Here is a 22,500-nt window from a genome sequence, read left to right on the forward strand (position 1 = left end):
TGCAATACTTCTATAGATTATCATTTGAAAAAGAGGATGATGTGGGGACCTACAATAAACAACCAAATGGACTATTTAACACATAACTAGCTAACTTTAACACAACACAACGCAACGCAACGCAACGCAACACACAACACAACACAACACAAACACAACTCACCTATCAATGGCGATCATGAGGAAGGTCAAGAACGAAGCGTAGACAGGGAAAGTCTGCAGCATGGGCAGGAAGAAACAGATGAAGGAACCGAAGAGCCAGTTCTGGATCAGCAAGTTGGCCAAAGTGATGGGCAGAGAGAAGACACACTTGATGAGGTTGGACAGGGCCAGGTTGCCCATCAGAAAGAACGTCTGGTCGTGGTACAGTCGTCTCCGAGCGATGACGAAGAGCATGGCAGCATTCCCGGCGATGCCCACGGTGCCCACCGTGGCGTACAGGAAGACGAAGAGCGGGTAGACGTAGTGGAGGGACGGGCGGACGAACGGTTGGGTGAAATCCACCCGACCAGATTTGTTGACCGTCTCCAGCCATTGCAAGACGTGGTGGACGTAGGTTTCCTCTGACGCTTCCATGGTCACTGTTTGCTGGACGTCGTGGTGGTCGTGGTTGTGGTTGTGGTTGTTGTGGTTGTGGTGGTGGTGGGTGTTGGTGGTTGAAGTTTGGGGCTGATTGGTTGGTCTGGTTGACTGGTTGTGGAGCTGGTTTTAGTGTTCTTCTTCTTCTTCTTCGTCGTCGTCTTCTTCTTGTTCTTCTTCGTCTTCTTCTCCTGCTGCTCCTGCTCTTGGCGTTGGCTGATTTCGTCACGTGCTGAAGCATGACAAGAATGTACAAGATGTAGGAATGCTTTATTCATGGGGCGGGTCATTGAGGTTGACGTTTAGAGGGTGTACTGGGGGAGGGGGGGGGGGTTGGAAAAAGGGGAGTATACAATGGAAAAGTATTTGCATTAACTCTCATTGGGAGTATACAATGGAAACGTATTTGCAGTAACTCTCATTGGGAGTATACAATGGAAAAGTATTTGCAGTAACTCACATTAGGAGTATACAATGGAAAAGTATTTGCAGTAACTCCCATTGGGAGTATACAATGGAAAAGTATTTGCAGTAACTCTCATTGGGAGTATACAATGGAAAAGTATTTGCAGTAACTCTCATTGGGAGTATACAATGGAAAAGTATTTGCAGTAACTCTCATTAGGAGTATACAATAGAAAAGTATTTGCACGAAGTCTGATTGGGAGTATACAATGGAAAAGTATTTGCAGTAACTCTCATTGGGAGTACACAATGGAAAAGTATTTGCAGTAACTCTCATTAGGAGTATACAATAGAAAAGTATTTGCAGTAACTTTCATTGGGAGTATGCAATGGAAAAGTATTTGCAGTAACTCCCATTGGGAGTATACAATGGAAAAGTATTTGCAGTAACTCACATTTGGAGTATACAATGGAAAAGTATTTGCAGTAACTCTCATTGGGAGTATGCAATGGAAAAGTTTTTCCAGTAAATCTCATTGGGAGTATACAATGGAAAAGTATTTGCAGTAACTCATTGGGAGTATACAATAAAAAAAGTATTTGCAGTAATTCTCGTTCTAGTTGAGCTTGACTATGAGTCAGTCTTGTTGCAGGTTATGATAATATCACGTATCTACAGTGTGATTATATAATGGAAAATCCTGCACTGGTGATTTTAAAAAAATTTTACACACTATGTGCACCACAGTCATTATCGAATGTCATTATCAGCGGTGCTTGCTTGGTTTAAACATTTTGATGCCAAGAAACAAGACAAACTACAGCGTTTGATAAAGAAATAAAAGGAAAACTTGAGCAACAACAAGCTCGAGCTTATATCGTGCTCTCTTCCACGTGTCACAAACGATTAACGAACGCAATGGCAAAAGCACTCACACAATATTTTGATAATGAAAAGGAAAGTTGAAGTTGCAAAACAAATCTAACAAAACAAATATTTTTTTTTTTTAAATACTGCGACTTCTACCTCCATCGCTGAAACAGCAGCAACAGTGATGGCCAAGAGGTAACGCGTCCGCCTAGGAAGCGAGAGAATCTGAGCGCGCTGGTTCGAATCACGGCTCAGCCGCCGATATTTTTTCCCCCTCCACTAGACCTTGAGTGGTGGTCTGGACGCTAGTCATTCGGATGAGACGATAAACCGATGTCCCGTGTGCAGCATGCACTTCACCTTCACCTATCCCGTAGTCTTGTGGACCGTTGGGGCGCCACAGGTGATCTGGCAACCAGCATCCTCCAATCCTCTCGGTTTTCTGACCTCCTGATTGTATCGCTCAACCTCAAGCCCGTCCATTCTGGGATGTTGTCCTCCCATCTCTTCCTCTGTCTGCCTCTCCTTCTCCCTCCTTGCACTGTGCCCTGCAGGAATGTCTTGGCAAGCCCTGATGATCTCATGACATGGCCATACCATTTGAGCTTGCGTCTCTTGACCAAGGTCAACAGGTCTTCGTAGGGCCCAATGACTTACCTGATTCTGTTTCGAACTTCTTCGTTCGTGATATGATCTTTGTAGGAGATGCCCAGGAGTCTTCGAAAGCATCTCATCTCAGTGAACTGTATTCTCTTTTCTCTATTTCAGCTCCACGATTAAGGTCCACGATTCACATGGATACAAGAGTATTGATGTCACCAGGGTAACGCATCAGTCTGATCTTTGAGCCGAGTGCAATGTTCCGGTCGTTCCAGATGTACCTCAGTTTTGTGAGCGCTGCTGTCGCCTGTGCAATCCTGGAGAGTACTTTGGGTTTGGATCCCTCATCTGTCACAATTGCTCCCAGGTATTTAAAGCTGTGGATAGTTTCTAGCTTCTGGCCATCCACTCTTATGTCAGTGCTGATGCCATTGGTGTTGGTCATCGGTTTGGTCTTCTCTGCACTGATTTGCATGCCATAGTCTCTAGAGGTTTTATCAAGGTGGTCCACTAAGCTAGCTAGCTCCTCTTCTTTTCCTGCTAGGCCATCAATATCGTCGGCGAAACGTACGTTGGTGACTGCTCTGCCTCCGATGTTGACTGTTCCTTTGTGGTCTTCAAGTGCATCAGTCATGATTCTTTCCAGGAAGATGTTGAAGAGAGTTGGTGAGAGTAAGCAGCCTTGCCTCACTCCGACTGTGGTTCTGAACCAGTCCCCAATGTTACTGTTGAAGTAGACTGCGCTGGTGGCTTTGTCGTAGAGATTCTGTATCACTCGGTCAGGTTGGCACTGATGTTGTACAACCTCATGGTGGCCCATAAAGCTGCATGCCATACTCGGTCAAACGCCTTCTTGAAATCCACGAAGACGTGGTAGAGGTCTTGCTGATGTTGGAGGTACCTCTCGCACAGTATCCTGAGGTTGAAGATTTCCTCTGTTGTACTGCGCCCTGGTCTGAAACCTGTTTGTTCCTCCGCGATGATCTTCTCCGCTTGTGGCTTCAATCCATTTAGCAGGATCTTTAGCATGACTTTGCTGGGATGGCTTATTAGGCTGATCGTGCGGTAGTTCTGGCACTGTTGTAGATTGCCTTTCTTGGGGAGAGTGATGATCAGTGACTGGGTCCACGGTGTTGGCCACTCCCCTGTCTGCCAGATCTTGTTGCAGATGGTTGTGAGGGCTGTGATCATTGCTTCTCCCCCTGCTTGGACCAGCTCTGCTGGGACATTATCCACTCCTACTGACTTCCCCTTTTTCAGCGATTTTACAGCTGCTTCCACTTCTTCTCGAAGAATGGGGTGGTTGTCGTTGTTGGTTGCTGGAGGTACGTTCAGTACCTCTGGGTCTCCCGTGGCTCTGTGACCGTACAGCTCGGAGCAGTATTCAGTCCACCTCTTCAGAATGTCCTGTTCTTCAGTGAGACATTTTCCGGTTTTGTCCTGGATGGTGGTGGTTCGCTCTTGCTTTGTGCTAGTCAGTTTTTTCACAAGTTGGTATGCCTTCTTGCTGTTGTTTTGTTTCAGGTTTTCTTCAATTTCCTGGCATTGCTCTTTAATCCAGTTCTCTTTTGCCTTTATCATGCTTTTCTTGATTTGTTGGTTGACTGCTCTGTACTTCTTCGCTCCTTCTGTCTCGCCTTTTTTGTTTTTCAGCTCTCTCCGCTTGTCACACAGATCCAGGATGTCAGATGTGATCCAGGGCTTCTTGGTTGAGCGGTGTTTTCCCAGGATCTCCTTGGCTGTTTCCGTCACAGCTGTGTTGAATGTGTCGATCAACACGCCCATGTCCATGTCTGAGCCGTCTGTGTCAACGACAGTGAGCGGGGCGAACTTTCCGCCTATCATTGCTTGGAAGGCTTCTGCTATCTGTGGGTCCTTCAGCTTTTCAAGGTCAAGCATGCACTTAGCGCACGTAAAAGAACCCACGGCAACAAAAGGCTTGCTCATGGCAAAATAATTTTTCTGTAGAAAAAATCCACTTCGATAGGAAAAAAAAAAAACAAAAAAAAAACAACTGCATGCAGGGAAAAAAAGTACTAAAAAATGGGTGGTGCTGTAGTGTAGCGACACGCTCTTCCTGGGGAGAGCAGCCCGAATTTCACACAGAGAAATCCGTTGTGATAAAAAAAAAAGAAGTACAAATACAAACAACAACGATAATAATTCGATTTTGGTGCTGACTTCACTGAATGTCGAATGACATTGGTTCAGTATGTGTTGACTGTAAATTGTGCTGTATAATTAAGTAAAAAGAAAAGAACCTTCTTTTCAAAGGGAAAGAATGGGTTATTTCCTCTAAAAGAAAAAAAAATGCACACACACACACACACACACACACACACACACACACACACACACGTATGAAACTGAAAACAACAACAACAACACCAAGTCAGACTGTTCGATACAATCGGTTTCGATTCTTCCTCTTCCCCGACTGGTCTTTCAGCCATGAGGTGTAGAATAGTAGTGTTTGTGTGTCGGTTTGGAACTGTCTCTCTGTCTCTCTCTCTCTCTTTCTCTCTCACTCAAATCACAAGTGCAGCCTGTTGTGCAATACGGCTCTGAATTGTGGGGTCTAGACAAAGCTGCTGTCCACTGTGAATCAGTCCACACTTTTGCATTAAAGAGATTTTTAGGAGTAGATAGACAAACGCCAAATGACTTAGTATATGGCGAAACGAATCGATACCCGTTATATTTAGTTTCTGCAGTCAGGTGTATACGTTATTGGTTGAGATGACTACAAATGGAACATAATAGAATACCCCGCAAATCTTATGATAAGCCGTATGATTTAGATGCTAGAGGCAGAGTGAACTGGGTAACCAAGATTCGCCATTGTTTGTTTGAATATGGGGGGCGGGGGAGCGGGGGGGTGGTGGGGGTGCATGCTGAGTAATGTTCTTGTGTCCATAACCCACCGACCGTCGACATAGATTACAAGATCTTTAACGTGCGTATTTGATCTTCTGTTTGCGCATACACACGAAGAGAGGTTCAGGCACAAGCAGGTCTGCAGATATGTTGACCCTCGGATATCTCCACCCTTTACCCGCCAGGTGCCGTTACCGAGATTCGAACCCGGGACCTTCAGATTGAAAGTCTAACGCTTTAACCACTCGGCTATTGTGCCCCGTCGTTGGTTCATTCAAGTGCGTTGCGTTACCCTGGTGGTCAGGCATCCGCTTAGCAGATGTAGTAGTGCGTATATGGATTTGCCCGAACGCAGTGACGCCTCCTTAAGAAACGCAAACCGAAACTGAAAATCTTATTTTCCCTCTTTTTTTTTCTTTTTTTTCTTTTTTTTTTTTAATAGTCGTGGTTTTTTAAAAATTGTTTGTTTATTAAACAGAAAGGTCAAGCAGACACATCAGAAGAAAATTCACCAGAATCTTTTCAACGCGTTTTCCGTATAAACGCAGATTCTTCAAACTTGTTAGCCGAAAAAGGAGGAAAAGAAGAAGCAAAAGGGGGGGAAAAAAAGGTATCAATAATCCTGTGAGTGTTGTCTCCGAGATCTTTCAAAGGCACTGAGAATGTGAAGCCCTAAGCATTTTCCATGTCTTCCACAACCAACACACTTTGCCTTCCCATGCACTTTTAGTGATCATTTTTGAAATTTTCTTTGGAATACTAAGAACAGTCTAAGTTGGAGTTGAATCATTTACAAAACTAAAGATAAAAAAAAAGAAGTAACGTATTGTTATGTGGAAAATAACTAAAGAAATAAAACTATAATTGTCAGCTAAACGTTCTTCAAGCAGTGTAATGTGAACCCATTTCTTGGGCGAAAGCGTCTATCAGGTTACGAAGAATCGATACCAATGAAAACTTTTTTTAACTCTCTCCATACGAACGGCGTAAGAGACGACGTTAACAGTGTTTCACCCCAATTACCATCATCAAAATATTGCAAGCGGAAGGCTCTTGTACTGAAGAGGTGAATGTTGACAAAGAATACCACAATTCTGACGACGGAAGCTAAAGGTTGGGTCATTCAGACACCCACTGGACATCCGAGGGGTCTGTGTAGAGGAGAAGAGAGGACTGGCCGTACTGAGTGAGTTAAAGCATTGCCATGTCCAGCCATTTCGTTTTTTAGAAACGGTATTCACTTTCAAACAGTTCGGTCAGTTTGATCCGGTTTGTGTTCATTCTTTTTTTTTTCAAACCTTTTTTTTTTTTAATTCTTTTTTTGCGCTTACATGATTCACATAAATACAGAAGAAATTAACATAAAAATTAAATATGCATCATGAATATGTCAATTTTGTATTCAACATTTTATGTATTAACGTAGTAGAACGCTAACTATTATGTCCTTAATAGATATGATTATATATTAGAGGTTCATGTGTATATAGATCTGAAGAAGGACATATCTAAATATGAAAAAGATAAATAAATAAATAAATAAATACATAACGGAAGAAGAGAGGAAGAGAAATAACAGACAGACAAACAAACAGAGAGAGAGAGAGGGGGGGGGAAGATTCTTCATTTTTACTCTACAGTGCTCCATATGAAATGGACCAATGATATGATATTATATCTTTATTCATTCTGCTAACCTTTTTTTTTCTCTCTTTCTTTCCTTCGTTGTTGATGCTGTTGTTGCCTTAAACATTTTAAAGTTGGAACTAAAAACATATGATGATATATCTTGTGGGTAATGGCCAGAGTGCTTGAGCTTGCGCGTGCGTGCGTGTGTGCATGTCTTTGTGTGTGTGTGTGGGGGGGGGGGGGCGTAGAGGTGTAGGTGTGTGTGTGTGTGTGTGTGTGTGTGTGTGTTTTCACGCGAGCAAAACATGTCTGTAATTGGCGTGCACGTAAGAGTGTTAGAATTGTCATTGTTTCTGGAGTGAGAGACAGACAGACAGACAGACTGACTGACTGACTGACAGAGAGAGAGAGGGAGACGGAGAGTGGTTGAAGGAAGAAAAGAGGGGAGAGAAAAAGGGGGAGGGAATTAGAACGAACGTGCAGGTGTTGTTTATTCATTCAGTTCATTTCCTTCTGCTATTCCAGACAATTATCCCTGTTTCTAAAAGAACAGAAAAAAAAAATCGACTGATAGATAAAGAAACTCTTTTTTTGTTTTTGGTGCTAAATGTTCACATGATACCTGAAAAGCTGGAACATTGTTCTCTTCACAACAGAAGCCAGCGATCAGCATTCGTTCAGGTAAAGGAACATTATTAAATCCTTGATACAAACAAACAAACCAAACAAATAAAACAAAACAACAAAACAGCATCAACAACACCCAGCCATTCATGTTGCAGTGTTATCAGGTTGCGGGTTCGTTTCCACTCAAAACATAAAAAAAAGCCCCGAAAGAGGACATCCCGATTATTTTATTGGAAAGAAACCGTTACTGGCAGTCGTTTTAGAATGCTTTGTGTTTTGATCATGATCGTGTGTGTATTATATATATCAGTGTGTTGTGTTATATATCAATGTGCTGTGTTTTATCAGTGTGTAGTATTTTTGCCAGCGTGTTGTGTGGGTATGTTGTGTTGTCTGGGTATGTTGTGTTTTGTCAGTGTGTTGTGTTTTGTTGCGATGTTGTTGTTGTTGTTGTTGTTTTTAAAAAGTTTTGTGGGTATGTTGTCTTTTGTTAGTGTGTGGGGTTTTGTGGGTATGTTGTGTGTTTTTTTTTAAATTGTGTTTTGTGGGTATGTTGCGGAGTTTTTTTTAATTGTGTTTTGTGGGTATGTTTTTTTTATCGTGTTTTGTGGGTATGTTGCTGTTTTGTGTGTGTGTGTGTATTTTGTGGGTATGTTGTGTTTTGTTATCATGTGGTGTTTTTTTATTTGTTTATTGTGTTTTGTGGTAATGTTGTGTTTTGTTATTGTGTGGTGTTTTTGTGGGCATGTTGTGTTTTGTTATTGTGTGGTGCTTTGTGGCTGTATTGTGGGTGTTCTTTTTTAAATTGCGTTTTGTGGGTATGTTGTGTATTGTCAGTATGTGGTGTATTGTCAGTGTGTTGTGTTTTGTTAGTGTGTGGTGTTTTGTGGGTATATTGTGGGTATGTTGTGATTTGTCAGTGTCTTGTATATGTTAATGGTGTGTTGTGCCTAAACAGTGCGTTGCTTTCAACAGTGTTTTGTCTGTGTTGTGTGCTAACCGTATGTTGTGCCTGAACAGTGTGTTGCGTCAAACAGTGTTTCGTGAGCAAGTGTGCTTTACCAGTGTGTTGTGTTTTGTTAATGTGTTGTATGTGTTGTGTTTTGTCAGCGCGTTGTGCTTTGTCAGCGTGTTGTGTTTTACAAGTGTGTTGTGCTCTGTCAATATGTGCTATACACTGTCAGTGTGTTCTGTTATATATATATATATATATTATATTATATATATATATATATATATATATATTATATATATATCATATGGTAGTTTGTGTTTTATCGGTGTGTTATGTTTTGTCATCGCGTTGTGTCTTGTCAGTATTATGAATGAACAATGAAGCCAGGAGAACGATTGATCAACAAATAGTAAAGAGTGGTAACTCTCTCCATTACACAAGGTACACAACTTCAAGTCAGTGCTGCTCATGCTACCGATTCTCCTAGCACACAGGACACAGGTAAATAAAAGGTACATTGGAACAAACCCAGACACTTCCTAAAGAAAAAAAGGAAGCTCCAGGCTTATTCTAATGACAATCATTGACATGTGCACACAGCAGCAATGAAAGAAGAAATGTGCTTTTATTCAAGACTGACATAGCCTCTTTTTTTTAATCCTGAATAAGCTACACAGAATTTACGTAGAATACAGAACAAACGCAGACATACAGACATAGACACAGGACAAACTAAAAGGACATCACAGTAGCAGGAGGCTCACCAGTCTAATAAACAGACTACGACTGGATGCCATAAAAACAAAATATACTTCATAGGTGACTTGCATTTGCGGCAATGAAATTACCCCCGTGCATATCATCTGTGAATGTGAACAGTTAAAACCGTATTTACCTGTGTCATTTACAAAATCTGCAGTTCCATCTGCTTCCATTAGAAATGTCTTATATGATAATCAACATGTGTTTGAAATAGTTCAGAGTTTAATTTGGAGCCCAACTGGCTCTTTGATGTGAATCTACTGGTTGACTATTAATTTATTTTATTTCGTTTATATTCTTCTTCCTTTGAAAAAAAAAAGCTAATTGAGGAGAGAGGAACAGGGAAACTTGTGATAAATTAATCAAACTGGTTCTTCTTCTTCGTTCGTGGCTGCAACTCCCACGTTCACTCGTATATACACGAGTGGGCTTTTACGTGTATGACCGTTTTTAACCCGCCATGTAGGCAGCCATACTCCGCTTTCGGGGGTGTGCATGCTGGGTATGTTCTTGTTTCCATAACCCACCGAACGCTGACATGGATTACAAGATCGTATTTGAATTTTTGCTTGCTTATGCACACGAAGGGGGTTCAGGCACTAAGCAGGTCTGCACATAATTATGTTGAGCTGGGAGATCAGGAAAAAATCTCCACCCTTTATCCACCAAGTTCCGTAACCGAGATTCGAACCCGGGGCCCTCAGACTGAAAGTCCAACGCTTTAACCATTCGGCTATTGCGCCCGTGAAACTGGTTCCATGCCCTCGCGAACCCGTTGGAGACTGAAAGAGCACGGGAAGGCAAAATGTGTTGGCTGTGGAAGACATGGGAAATGGTTGGGGTTACACATTCTCAGTGCCTTTGAAAGATCTCGGAGACAACACTCACAAGATTATTGATACCTTTTTTTTTCTTTCGCTTCTTCTTTCCCTTCTCCCTTTCCGGCTAACAAGTTTGAAGAATCTTGCGTTTGTACGGAAAACGCGTTGAAAAGATTCTGGCGAATTTTCTTGTGATGTGTCTGCTTGACCTTTCTGCTTAATCTTTCCTAACATATATGAAAAGGTGTGGGTTTTGACTGCGTTTGTGTGTGTGTGTGTGTGTGTGTGTGTGTGTGTGTGTGTGTGTGTGTGTGTGTGTGTGTGCGTGCGTGTTTGTGTGTGTGTGTGTGTGTGTGTGTGTGTGTGTGTGTGTGTGTGTGTGTGTGTGTGTGATGAGCATGAATGAGGATAAAAAATCTACGAGCACAAACACTGAGGAAAAAAACAGATTAACCGAAAACAAGATCTGAGTGCTAACAGAAACACTGAATACGAACAACGACGACAACAACAACAAAGTACCACTACAGTAAATCCTTTCTTGTGTGTGTGTGTGTGTGTGTGTGTGTGTGTGTGTGTGCGTGCAAGCGTGCGAGCGTGCGTGCGTGTGTGTGTGTGTGTGCGTGTGTGTGTGTGTGTGTGTGTGCGTGTGTGTGTGTGTGTGTGTGTGTGTGTGTGTGTGTGTGTGTGTGTGTGGACAGACATAAACATGCTACGCACACATGGGCCATTATTCACGATATTTCACGCCAGACACCAAACTGAGGACTTTAGACAGATAAAAACAACCGAAGAAAAAAAAAAACCCAAACAAATCAGCAATAATATCTAAAACTTAACAAAGCCATAACGAGTTGAAGAGTAATCATTCCTAACGTTAGCACGAAAACGATGAAACAATGATTTATATCCCGAGGGAAATCATACAAACCAGTTCAATAAGTGGAGTGATGGCCGAGAGGTAACGCGTCCGCCTAGGAAGCGAGAGAATCTGAGCGCGCTGGTTCGAATCACGGCTCGGCCGCCGATATTTTCTTCCCCTCCACTAGACCTTGAGTGGTGGTCTGGACGCTAGTCATTCGCATGAGACGATAAACCGAGGTCCCGTGTGCAGCATGCACTTAGCGTACGTAAAAGAACCCATGGCAACAAAAGGGTTGTTACTGGCAAAATTCTGTAGAAAAATCCACTTCGATAGGAAAAACAAATCAAACTGCACGCATTAAAAAATTTTTAAAAATAAAAAAAGGGTGGTGCTGTAGTGTAGCGACGCGCTCTCCCTGGGGAGAGCAGCCCGAATTTCACACAGAGAAATCTGTTGTGATAAAAAGAAATTCAAATACAAATACAAAATAACTCTGCACGCACTCTCTGATGATTAAAACAAAGTACACGGACAAAAGAAAATGTATTGCTCGCGAAAGACAAGAAACGATTGACTTTCCACTCAAGAACATCCCCCAAAAAATTATATACGAAAGGAAAGACAAAAGCATTTTAACACGTAACACGGATAGATGAATAAGAACTTGCTCTTTGCAGGGGAAATTGAAAAAAAAAAATCGCCTTGCAATCTTTGGCAACGAAAAGTTCACAAGCAGGGAAAATGTATTGCTCGCGCGAAAGAGAAGGAACTAGCTGACTATTTATTTTCTAAAAGCTTCCCGATGCCTTTGAAAGGTCAACTGGCCGTCAGAGACAACACTGAAGGCAAGATTATTGACAGTTCTTCTTCCACCTTTCTCTCTTCCCTCCTTCCTTCCCTCTTTTCCTTGTTCTCGTTACCGTCTTGAAGACTTGTAAACTTGTTGTGAATGATTCTGGCTGAAATTCTGATGTGTGATGTGTGTGTGTGTGTGTGTGTGTGTGTGTGTGTGTGTGTGTGTGTGTGCCTGCTTCACCTTTCTGCTTTAATGTTTGTGTTCTACGAGTGGGAAGGTGTTAAGGGTTTCTCATCTCTCTCGCTCCCTCTCTGTCTCTCTCTATCTCTCGCTCGCTTTCTCTCTCTCTCTCTCTCTCTCTCTCTCCTTCTCTGTCTCTCTGTTTCTGTATCCGTCTCTGTGCCTCTCTCTGTCTCTGTCTCGCTCTCTCTCTTTCTATCTCGCTTTCTCACCGTGTATGTCTGCCTCATCCAATTTATCTCCCTTTACCTCGCCCACTCATTGTACTTCGTACTGAGCTCAGCGGCCAGTCTTGCTTGCTGATTGTCCCAATAAAAACTGGGCAGATTGATTGAATCGACCGTTCTGTGGCGTTCCTTCTCTCTCTCTCTCTCTCTCTCTCTCTCTCTTTCTCCTCTTCTCTCTCTCTCTCTGTGCTTCCCCTCATAAGGGGCCATGGCCTTTATTGAATAAAAAGGTGTCCATGTCCAGGTCTCTCTCTCTTATCTATCTATCTATGTCTCAATCTCTCTCTGCTTCCCCTCATGAGGGGCTATGGCCTTTACTGAATAAAAAGATGTCTATGACCATGTCTCTCTCCCTCTTTCTCTCCCTCTCTCTCTCTCTTTCAATCAATCTATCTATCTATCTATATCTCAGTCTCTCTCTGCATCCCCTCATGAGGGACTATGGCCTTGATTGAATAAAAAGATCTCTCTCTCTCTCTCTCTCTCTCTCTCCTCTCTTTCTCCGTCTGTCTGTCTTGTCAAGAATATTGATAGGGTAAAATATAAATGTAAAGGTGAAAATCATGCCAACAGGAACATTGCAAATATCTATCAACTCGCCACCCTGTGGGCAAAAAATTAAAAATCACCCTACACTCTTAGAGGAAGGAACGTGCATGGAGGCCACAGGAAAAGGAATTTTGCTGGCGAAAGGCAAGGAACGAGACGACATTTCTTAAAAAAAGAAAAAAAAAGAACACAACTCCCCGATACCTTCGAAAGGTCAAGTGGCCATCAGAGATTCTACCGAAGACAAGCTTGCTCATAGTCATCCTTCATTCTTTCCTCCCTTCCTTCCTTCCTTCCTTCCTTCACTTTTCACCTCTCTCCTTCCTTGACAACGTCTTGAAGAATCTGTCTTTGAGCAGGCGGTAAACATGTTGCAGCAATTCGGGTGAGATTCCGACGTGCGTGCTGGACCTTTTGATTTTATTACCAGCTGAAGAAAAGATATTTGAACTTGTATTTCTTTTTATCACAACAAATTTCTCTGTGAGAAATTCGGGCTGCTTTTCCCAGGGAGAGCGCGTCACTACACTACAGCGCCACCCATTTTTGGGATTTTTTTTTTTTCCTGCGTGCAGTTTTTTTAATATTTGTTTTTCCTATCGAAGTGGATTTTTCTTCAGAATTATGCCAGGAACAACCCTTTTGTTGCCGTGGGTTCTTTTACGTGTGCTAAGTGCATGTTGCACACGCGACCTCGTTTTATCGTCTCATCCGAATGACTAGCGTCCAGACTACCACTCAAGGTCTAGTGGAGGGGGAGAAAATATCAATGGCTGAGCCGTGATTCGAACCAGCGCGCTCAGATTCTCTCGCCTCTGTGTCTGTGCCTGTCTGTCTGTCTGTCTGTCTGTTTGTTTCTCTCTGTCTGTCTGTCCGTCTGTCTCTCTTTCTCTCTCTCTGTCTGTCCGTCTCTCTCTGTGTCTCTGTCTGTCCGTCTGTCTGTCTCCCTCTTACTTTCTCTCTCTCTGTCCGTCTGTCTCTCTCTTTCTGTCTGTCTCTCTTTCTCTGTCTGTCTGTCCGTCTCTCTCTCTCTCTCTCTTTATCTCAGATTTTTTTTTAAATTGATATTTAGGTTCGTCCACTTCCACAGAAGGCTGGATGTAAAAACATAACCTAGGTGGTTATTTCAATGCTTTCCTGTACAATACAAATCATCCCCATCCCCACTGTGGGTGTGTGGGTGCGATTGTGTGTGTGTGGGGTGTGTGGGTGTGTGCGTCTGTCTGTCTGTCTGTGTCTGTGTCTCTGTGTGTGTTTGTGTGTGCATATGTGTCTGTGTGTCCGTGTATAGTTGTGTGAGTCTCACTGAGTCTGTGTGGTGTGCTGATGGTAGTTCCAGTGTGTGTGTGTGTGTGTGTGTGTGTGTGTGTGTGTGTGGTGTGTATGTGTGTGTGTGCGTGTGTGTGTGTGTGGTGTGTGTGTGTGTGTGTGTGTGTGTGTGTGTGTGTGTGTGTGTGTGTGTGTGTGCGTGCGCGCGCGCGCGCGCGGACACAAGGAAAAAAAAAGGTGGTAAGAACATACGTTCGTATATCAATTACGAAAAGTCCTTCACATCAGAGACACCCGAAAAAAACAAAAACACACATGAGTGAATTAAAAACAACAACAACAACAATATCAACAAAGTACGAAGTAAAAACCAACCAACCAACCAAACAAACAAACCAGAAAAAGTACTCCACGAATGTTTCTCCATTGCAATGGGGAGCCATTTACAGCTTAGTCTTTTGTGAAGGACAATGAATCTCAAACCAGGAGAGGCAGGATTGCACTGGCTCTCTGTGCTGCAACTTTGGAGGGCAAGTTGGCCTTTGGGAAACCATTCGAACACCGACTGTCCTTAAAAACCCTCTTGGCTGAGAGAGTGGGGATGTAACTTGGGGCAAGACACTTTCCACTATATATAACAAAAGAAAAAAGTTTTTAGCCCAGATAGTCGGGACAGCAGTTGCCTCCACTGCTTGTTCTGGTGCCGCCTGTTGGGGTAAAGGGTGGGAGATTTTTGCCATCTCCCATGTCAACATAACTATGTAGAGACCTGCTTGTGCCTGAACCTCCTTCGGCAAGCAGAAGATCAAATACTGCACGTTAAAGATCCTGAAATCCATGTCAGCGTTCGGTGGGGTTAGAGAAACGAGAACATACCCAGCCAGCATGGACCCCCCCCACCACCCCGCCCCCGCCGAAAGCGGAGTATGGCTGCCTACATGACGGGGTAAAAACGGTCATACACGTAAAAGCCCATTCGTGTACATACGAGTGAACGTGGGAGTTGCAGCCCACGAACGAAGAAGAAGAAGAAGGAGAAGAAGTTCTGACGGTCATGGTCGGACAAGACGGACTAGCATGTTGAGGGGAGGTGTGTGAGTGTGTGTGTGTGGGGGGGGGGGGGGGGGGGGGTCGGGGAGAGACAGACAGACAGAGAACTACTGAACACTGAACACCGACAGAGACAGACAGAAAGACAGACAGAGTGAGAGAGAGAGAGAGAGATAACTACTGAACACTGAGAGAGAGACACACACAGAGACAGAGAGAGACAGAGAGAGAACCACTGAACACTGAGAGGAAGGGAGAGACAGAGAGAGAGAGAACGAACGAACGAACGAACGATTTATTGTTTTCAGGCTTGCTTTGCCCATTCACAAGGGGGCAGGGTGGGGAAGGGGTTGTACATGTCAGAAACGTAACGAAATATGAGAAGTGACGCGCTGTACACTTGATCAAAACATGGAATCCACGTCATGCTAATTATAATTAGTATCACACAAAGTCTGTATAATCACAATCTTTGTTTTCAAATAGGTCGGCAAGTGAAAAGGAATCACACAGCGAAACTAATCATGATATATCGAGATCAGGATTTCCATTTCTAGCACTTTTGCAAGCGTTTGGATTTGTGTCTTTGAACGCATTAAATAAACTGTCCATTTTCTTCGCCGACTCCTCAAGACAAGACATAATCTGTCGGCAAACATCTGGCGGAACATCAACATGCTTCTGTTCAGAAAGTTCACTGTCTTGTTGAGAACTGTCCACATCTGGGTCAATGATGTTCGTGTTTTGGGGCATGAGAGTCGTGCCAATTTCGTCCAGCTCACACATTTCTGCACCACAATGTCTGTCTGAACCAGTGGCTTCATCGTGGAGGACTGTCACTGCACGCGAATTTGTGTCGCCGTGTGCCATGTCGATGTGCTGGTCGTCACGCCGTGCGTCGTTCGATGACATGGAGGGTGCAGAGGGAGGGTGGTGGTGGTCGTACACAGACATGAAGAGAGAGAGAGAGAGAGAGAGAGAGAGAGAAAGTCACAGAGACAGACAGACAGACACACACACACACACACACACACAGAGTCTGTTTTGTGTGGTTGCGGTTGGACCTGGAGATTGGTGGTGAAGGCGAGAAAAGGGAGGGTGGGGTTGGATGGACAAAGTCACAGAGACAGACAGACAGACAGACAGACACACACACACACACACACACAGAGAGAGAGAGAGAGAGATGTGAGTCTGTTTTGTGTGGTTGCGGTTGGACCTGGAGATTGGTGGTGAAGGCGAGAAAAGGGAGGGTGGGGTTGGATGGATGAGCAGATGAAGGAGAAGGAAGCAAGCAGACCAGAAAAGATATAATAAAAAGTTGCAAAAGTCTGGGGCCCGGGGGTGAGGATGGGGATTTAGAGGAGGGGAGGGCTTGGGGGTGGGGGGCGGGGGGGGTGGGGGGTGAAGGGGGGGGGGGAGAAGAAAGGAGTGATTGACAGCACCTCGTCAATTTTGATCAGGGTCCCCGAGACAGACTCCGAGGAAGACTTCTGGTTTCGAAAAGGAGGGCTCGACTTTCCAGTCTGCTTGGTTTCTTTTCATTTCTTTGAATCGGACTTACACTGACGCGCGGATGTGTATGTGTGTGTGTGTGCGCGCGCACACACACACACACACACACACACACAGTGATTACCTCGTGCGCGAAAGTGTGTGAAACTCAATGATTTTGTTTTGGTAGAAAGTTCTATCATTTCTCTTCCCTCATCTGCTTCTTTTTTGTTCCTTTTCTTTCTTTCTTTCTTTCTTTCTTCTCCTTCATTCTTTTCTTCTTTTTCTTCTTCGTGGGCTGTGTAGCCCGCATCTTTACTTGCAATACCAACTGTGTTAGACGTGTATAACTGTTTTTACTCTGCCATTTAGGAGTACCTATACTCGCGAAGAGGAGGAACCCAGACAGTAACATCACCAGGCAGGCACTGAAATGGAATCCCCAGGGCCAACGGAAGAGAGGCAGGCCAAGAAAACACCTGGCGACGTGACCTCGAGGCAGACACCAAGAAGATGGGGCACACCTGGAGACAATTATTAGAAAGGGCAGCCCACAGGACAGAGGACTCTGGCGGACTGTTGTGAGCGGCCTATGCTCCAGGGGGAGTGAGGGGCATAACTAACTATACTCGCGAAGGAGAGGGAAAATAAAGAGAATGCAAGAGCATCGTTGTTTGTTGCCTTTGTTTTCTCTTTTTCCTTCCCGCGACAAACACACTGACAAGTCTTTTAGCACGAACGATGTCCAATGTTGCCCTTTTAACTGTCTTCCCTGATTTTAACAACCGCCCCCCGGCCCCACCTCTTCCCCCGACCTAACCCCCCCCACGCCCCCCCCCCCCCGCCCCCCCCCCCCCCCCCCCCCCCCCCCCCCCCTTTAATTGCCAGATTGGCTTTTCGAGATCCTGACGTAAATTATGCTGTCCTCCAACTTCTGGAACTCCAAATGTTCCTATATTTTGTGTGGGTCTTCAGACCTTGGTCTCTCTCTCTCTCTCTCTCTCTCTCTCTCTCTCTCTATATATATATATATATATATATATATATTCCGCACTTCTTTTCTTACTTGTTTTGTTCACATTTATTCCATGAACACACACACACACACATACATACACACACACACACACACACACACACATATATATATATATATATATATATATCTTACATCTATATACATATGTATATAAAATATAGTCTTAAGTCTGAAGTCTGACTGGTTAATTATTCGGGCCTTTCTGCCCATGACAACAGGGGTAAGGGGGATACGGGGTGGGGAGGGACTTTCATGTTAACATCCATTATAAAGAACAGCGTCAATATATGAAAAGCTAACAAACTGAGGGAAAGAGAGAGAGAGAAAAAAAAAGAGAGATAGAGATAGGGAAAGAGGGAGAGAGAGAAAGAGAGAGAGGGGGAGGGAGTGGAGAGAAGAGAGTGTGAGGAGAGATAGAGAGTGTGGAGAGATAGAGAGGGTGAGAGAGAGAGTGTGGAGAGAGAGAGAAAGAGTGGAGGTAGAGAAAGGGTGTGAGAGAGAAAGAGAGGGGTGAGAGAGAGAGAGAGTGGAGAGAGGGAGAGAGAGAGAGAGGGGGGGAGAGAGAGAGGTGAGAGAGAGAGAGAGAAGAAGAAGAAAAAGACAAAAAGACAGATGGGAGTGTAACCAGGCGCTGTTAACTAAAAAAATAGACTTCATAGATATAGATATGACTCTGTCTCCACAACTATTTTTTTTTATCCGTATTCCCCTCTCTTTCTTTTACTTCTCCTTCAAAACGCATTCGTGGTGTGGGAAAGAAAATTGTTCATAATTTCAGCTTTCAAACTGAATCTCATCGCCACGAAACTGAAACAAAAAAAACAAAAAAAAAGAAAAGAAAAAAGCAGAGAAAGAGAAGAAGACGCACACAAAAAGAATTATGTATTAACTCACTCAGTACGGCCAGTCCTCTCTTCTCCTCTACACAGACCCCTCGGATGTCCAGTGGGTGTCTGAATGACCCAACCTTTAGCTTCCGTCGTCAGAATTGTGGTATTCTTTGTCAACTTTCACCTCTTCAGTATAAGAGCCTTCCGCTTGCAATATTTTGATGGTGGTAATTGGGGTGAAACGCTGTTAACGTCGTCTCTTTCGCCGTTCGTATGGAGAGAGTTAAACAAAAATAATAATAACTAAAAGAAAGCTTCAAAGAAACCAAGGTTAATTCAGACACTCCTGAAAAGTGTCCAAACCCTTGGCTGCAGCACTAGTGAAGTGATGGAGGAATGCTTGAAAGAAAAAAAAAAGAAAGCTTTTTCGTCTCAGAGATCTCTTCTTCACGGCTCTGAAGCCCTTCGCGAGTCATTGATCTTATTCTTTTGGGAGTCTTGAGGAGGTCTTCTTTGTCTGTCAAGTTTTATTTCACGCACTTTAAATTTTTTGTTGTTGTTGTTGTTGTTGTTTTTTGGTGTGTTTTTTTTAAAGGTGCGCGAGTCTTAGAGCGTGTGTGTGTGTGTGTGTGTGTGTGTGTGTGTGTGTAGGGTGGGGGTTGGGCGGAGGGGGGGAGGTCCTTTCTTTTGTTCTTCACGTGTTTTTGCACCACCCCTCCTGTTTTATTCATTTGCCAAGGAGGCTTTTTGTTGTTGTTGTTACAGAAACCATTGCTTAGGTGGAGTTGTTGGGTTTTTTTTCTTCTTTTTTTTTCTTTTTTTTTGGGGGGGGGAGGGGGGGCGGGGGTGTTGTTGGGTCGCCCACGAAATGAAAGGAGCTTTTTGTCTTTTTCTTTTATTTTTTTTTATAATGAATTTTGTTATGAAGTGTTCATTGATGTTTGATTTACATGGAAGAACGGGGAGGGTGCAGTTAGGGAAAGCCATGCTTAATGTATCCGGGGAGTGATAACAACACATTCTGTGTCTGATGATATTCTTTATCTGATGTTCTACTGCTTGCAGAGATTAGAAAAAAAGCAAAAAAACAACAACAACGAAAAACAACAACAACAACAAACAGTCGAGAAGGTGGAAAAGAAAAACAGAAAAGGTCATTATTATCGCCCGTCTCTCTCTCTCTCTGTGTCTCCCTCTCTCTCTCTGCGTTTCTCTCTGTCTCTCTCTCTCTGCGTCTCTCACTCTCTCTCTGTCTCTGTGTGTGTGTGTCTCTCTCTCTTTGCATCTCTCTCTGTCTCTCTGTGTGTCTCCTTCTCTCTTTGCGTCTCTCTTTCTCTGTCTATCTCTCTCTGCGTTTCTCTATGTCTCTCTCTCTCTCTTTGTCTCTCCTTCTGCGTCTCTCTCTCTGCATTCTCTCTATAATTATCACACACACACACACACACACACACACACACACACACACACACACACACACACACACACACACACACACTCACTCTCTCTCTCCCTCTCTTCGAAAAGAAAGAAGACGAAGATTGAATAATTCACTAAAAAGACAACGTAAAAAAAGAAAACAACAACAACAGCAGAAAAGAACGTACAGAAATGAAGAACTCTCGAAAAGCCACAAACTAGACTCTTTGAGGGAAAAAAAAAGATTCGACACGGCTTCGTCTTAATGAAACCAGAGAGAGTGAGAGTGGAGGAGTGTGGTGGATGTTGCAAGACGGGGAAAAAAGAAACATTGTATTTGTATTTCTCTTTTTTGTCACAACAGATTTCTCTGTGTGAAATTCGGGCTGCTCTCCCAGGGAGAGCGCGTCGCTACACTGGGAGCGCCAATCCCTTTTTTTTGTATTTTGTGCAGTTTTATTTGTTTTTCCTATCGAAGTGGATTCTTCTACTGATTTTTGCTAGGGACAACCCCTTTGTTGTCGTGGGTTCTTTAACGTGCGCTAAGTGTATCCTGCACACGGGATCTCGGTTTATCGTCTCATACGAATGACTAGCGTCCAGACCACCACTCAAGGTCTAGTGGAGGGGGAGAAAATATTGGCGACTTAGCCGTGATTCGAACCAGCAGCGCTGGCCAACGCCGACAGCAGTGGAAGCCAAACTGTACGGCGCCCTGGAGGGGCTGCGACGGACGGCAGCCTTCATCGAGGACACCGGGCTGCTCATCTAATGGGAGGCGAACGAGGAAGAAGAAGAACCAGCGCGCTCAGATTCTCTCGCTTCCTAGGCGGACGCGTTACCTCTAGGCCATCACTCCATGGAAACGTGGAAATCTTGGTTAGGGGAAAAAAAAAAAAAAAAAAAAACCACCCGACTGCAAGTTCTGAAATCTTATTACGAAAGTAAAAAGGCTCGCCAGCTCTGCAGACAGACAAGGGGGATAACCGGTCTCACTCGCTTTCTTTCGCCACTTCCTTTCTCCTCTTTTCCCCTCTTTTCTGCTCTTTTTTTTTTCTTTCTTTTTTTCTTTTTTTACAAGGATTGATCAAAAGCTTCGAGGCAGTAGAATCATCGATTCAGTTTTTCTCACAATCCAACGTGGTCGGCCCGCCAATACGAGTTTGTGGATAATTAATGGTATTGTGAAGAGCAGATAAAACCCGGCCCTAATTATCATCATCAGTATTCTTCTTCTTCTTCTTCTTCTTCTTCTTCTTCTTATTATTATTATTATTATTATCATCATCATCATAATCATGATTATTATTATTATTATTATCATTATGATGATGATGATGAATACTGATGATGATGATAATGATGATGATGATGATGATAATTATTATTATTTATTTCTTCTTTATTTTACCTATGTTCTTCATGGAAATAAACGAATAGATTTATTGAGGAACTGACGAATAAAAGGAAGTAGATAAATAAGTAACTGAATAAAAAATAAATAAATAAATAGATAAATAAATCAATCAATCAACCGAAACGTTATTAGAAAGCGAACCAGCATTTGGCATCTTAACCCCTTCACTGCCAGTGACATGATGGCTCGTCATTGACGTTGCTGCAATGCCGCGGTCACTTTACTGAGATAAGTTTCAAACTTACAGTTCAGGGAGTCAGTCATTTTGGACTTGCATTGCATTACATTTTGTTCTGTAAAACCAGTCATATCGCTTACACTAAAAAAATAAATAAATAAATAAATTAAAAAAAGAAGAAAGTATAGAAACTGAATTAAGTGATTGCAATATATTCGAATTCGTGACACAATGACCTCATTTCACCAAGGTTAAAAGGGGGGTTAGGGGATTAAGGGGTTAAGGTCTCTCTCTCTCTCTCTCTCTCTCTCTCTCTCTCTCTCTCTCTCTCTGTCTGTCTGTCTCTCTCTCCCCTCTCTCTCTCTCTCTCTCTCTCTCTGAGTCTCTCCTTCTCCAGTGGGAAGAACACATAAATTCAAGTGATAGGTTTAGCTATTGGGGAAAAATTCAGACACTTCCCACCATCAAACCTTACATCTTGTTGAATTTATATAGATAGACATGTGAGGTATGCACTGACAAAATTCAGATTGGGGATGTCGGAAATTTGCTGTTCACATTTTTTGATACAGCTGCGGGAAAGATGAAATATGTCCATTGTGTAAAGAAGAAATTGAGGATGAAATTCGCTTTGTATTACGTTGTCACTATCTTCACGATTTATGAACGAAATTTATACTACACATTCATCATGGTAGGCAGAACCTGTTTTCGTTACAGATGCTCTTGTCATATAAATTTTTTTTAAAATGATAACAAAATTATCTCTTTATATATACAAAAGCTTTGAAGAGGCGTAAGAATGCAAATAGAATAATTGTTTGATGTCAGACAGTAAGACAATGACGATTGTTTTTTTGTTTTTTTTTTCCTCTTGGAGTTTCCATATTTACTTGTCCACACAATACTTTTGTGTTCGTATGTTGTTTGTATGTTTGCAATATTTATAACACCATTATAAGGCAGAAAATCATCTTTTTTCTTTTCTTTTTTTTTTGTGCTTG

The 22,500-nt window shown here is 43.0% G+C and overlaps 1 protein-coding gene across 1 annotated transcript in view; it reads right to left on the reverse strand.

Moving 5' to 3' along the window:
- The window catches only part of LOC143279368 (prolactin-releasing peptide receptor-like), a 149,880-nt gene that overhangs the window by 88,517 nt on the left and 38,863 nt on the right, over nucleotides 1-22,500 (reverse strand). Inside the window, exon 2 of the mRNA XM_076583392.1 lies at nucleotides 164-811. Coding sequence (XP_076439507.1) covers nucleotides 164-576 — 413 coding nt within the window. The 5' untranslated portion in view covers nucleotides 577-811. The remainder of the gene's footprint in view (nucleotides 1-163; nucleotides 812-22,500) is intronic.

This window comes from Babylonia areolata, chromosome 2 (genome assembly GCF_041734735.1).
Source record: "Babylonia areolata isolate BAREFJ2019XMU chromosome 2, ASM4173473v1, whole genome shotgun sequence".
In the NCBI taxonomy this organism is placed as follows: Eukaryota; Metazoa; Mollusca; class Gastropoda; order Neogastropoda; family Buccinidae; genus Babylonia; species Babylonia areolata.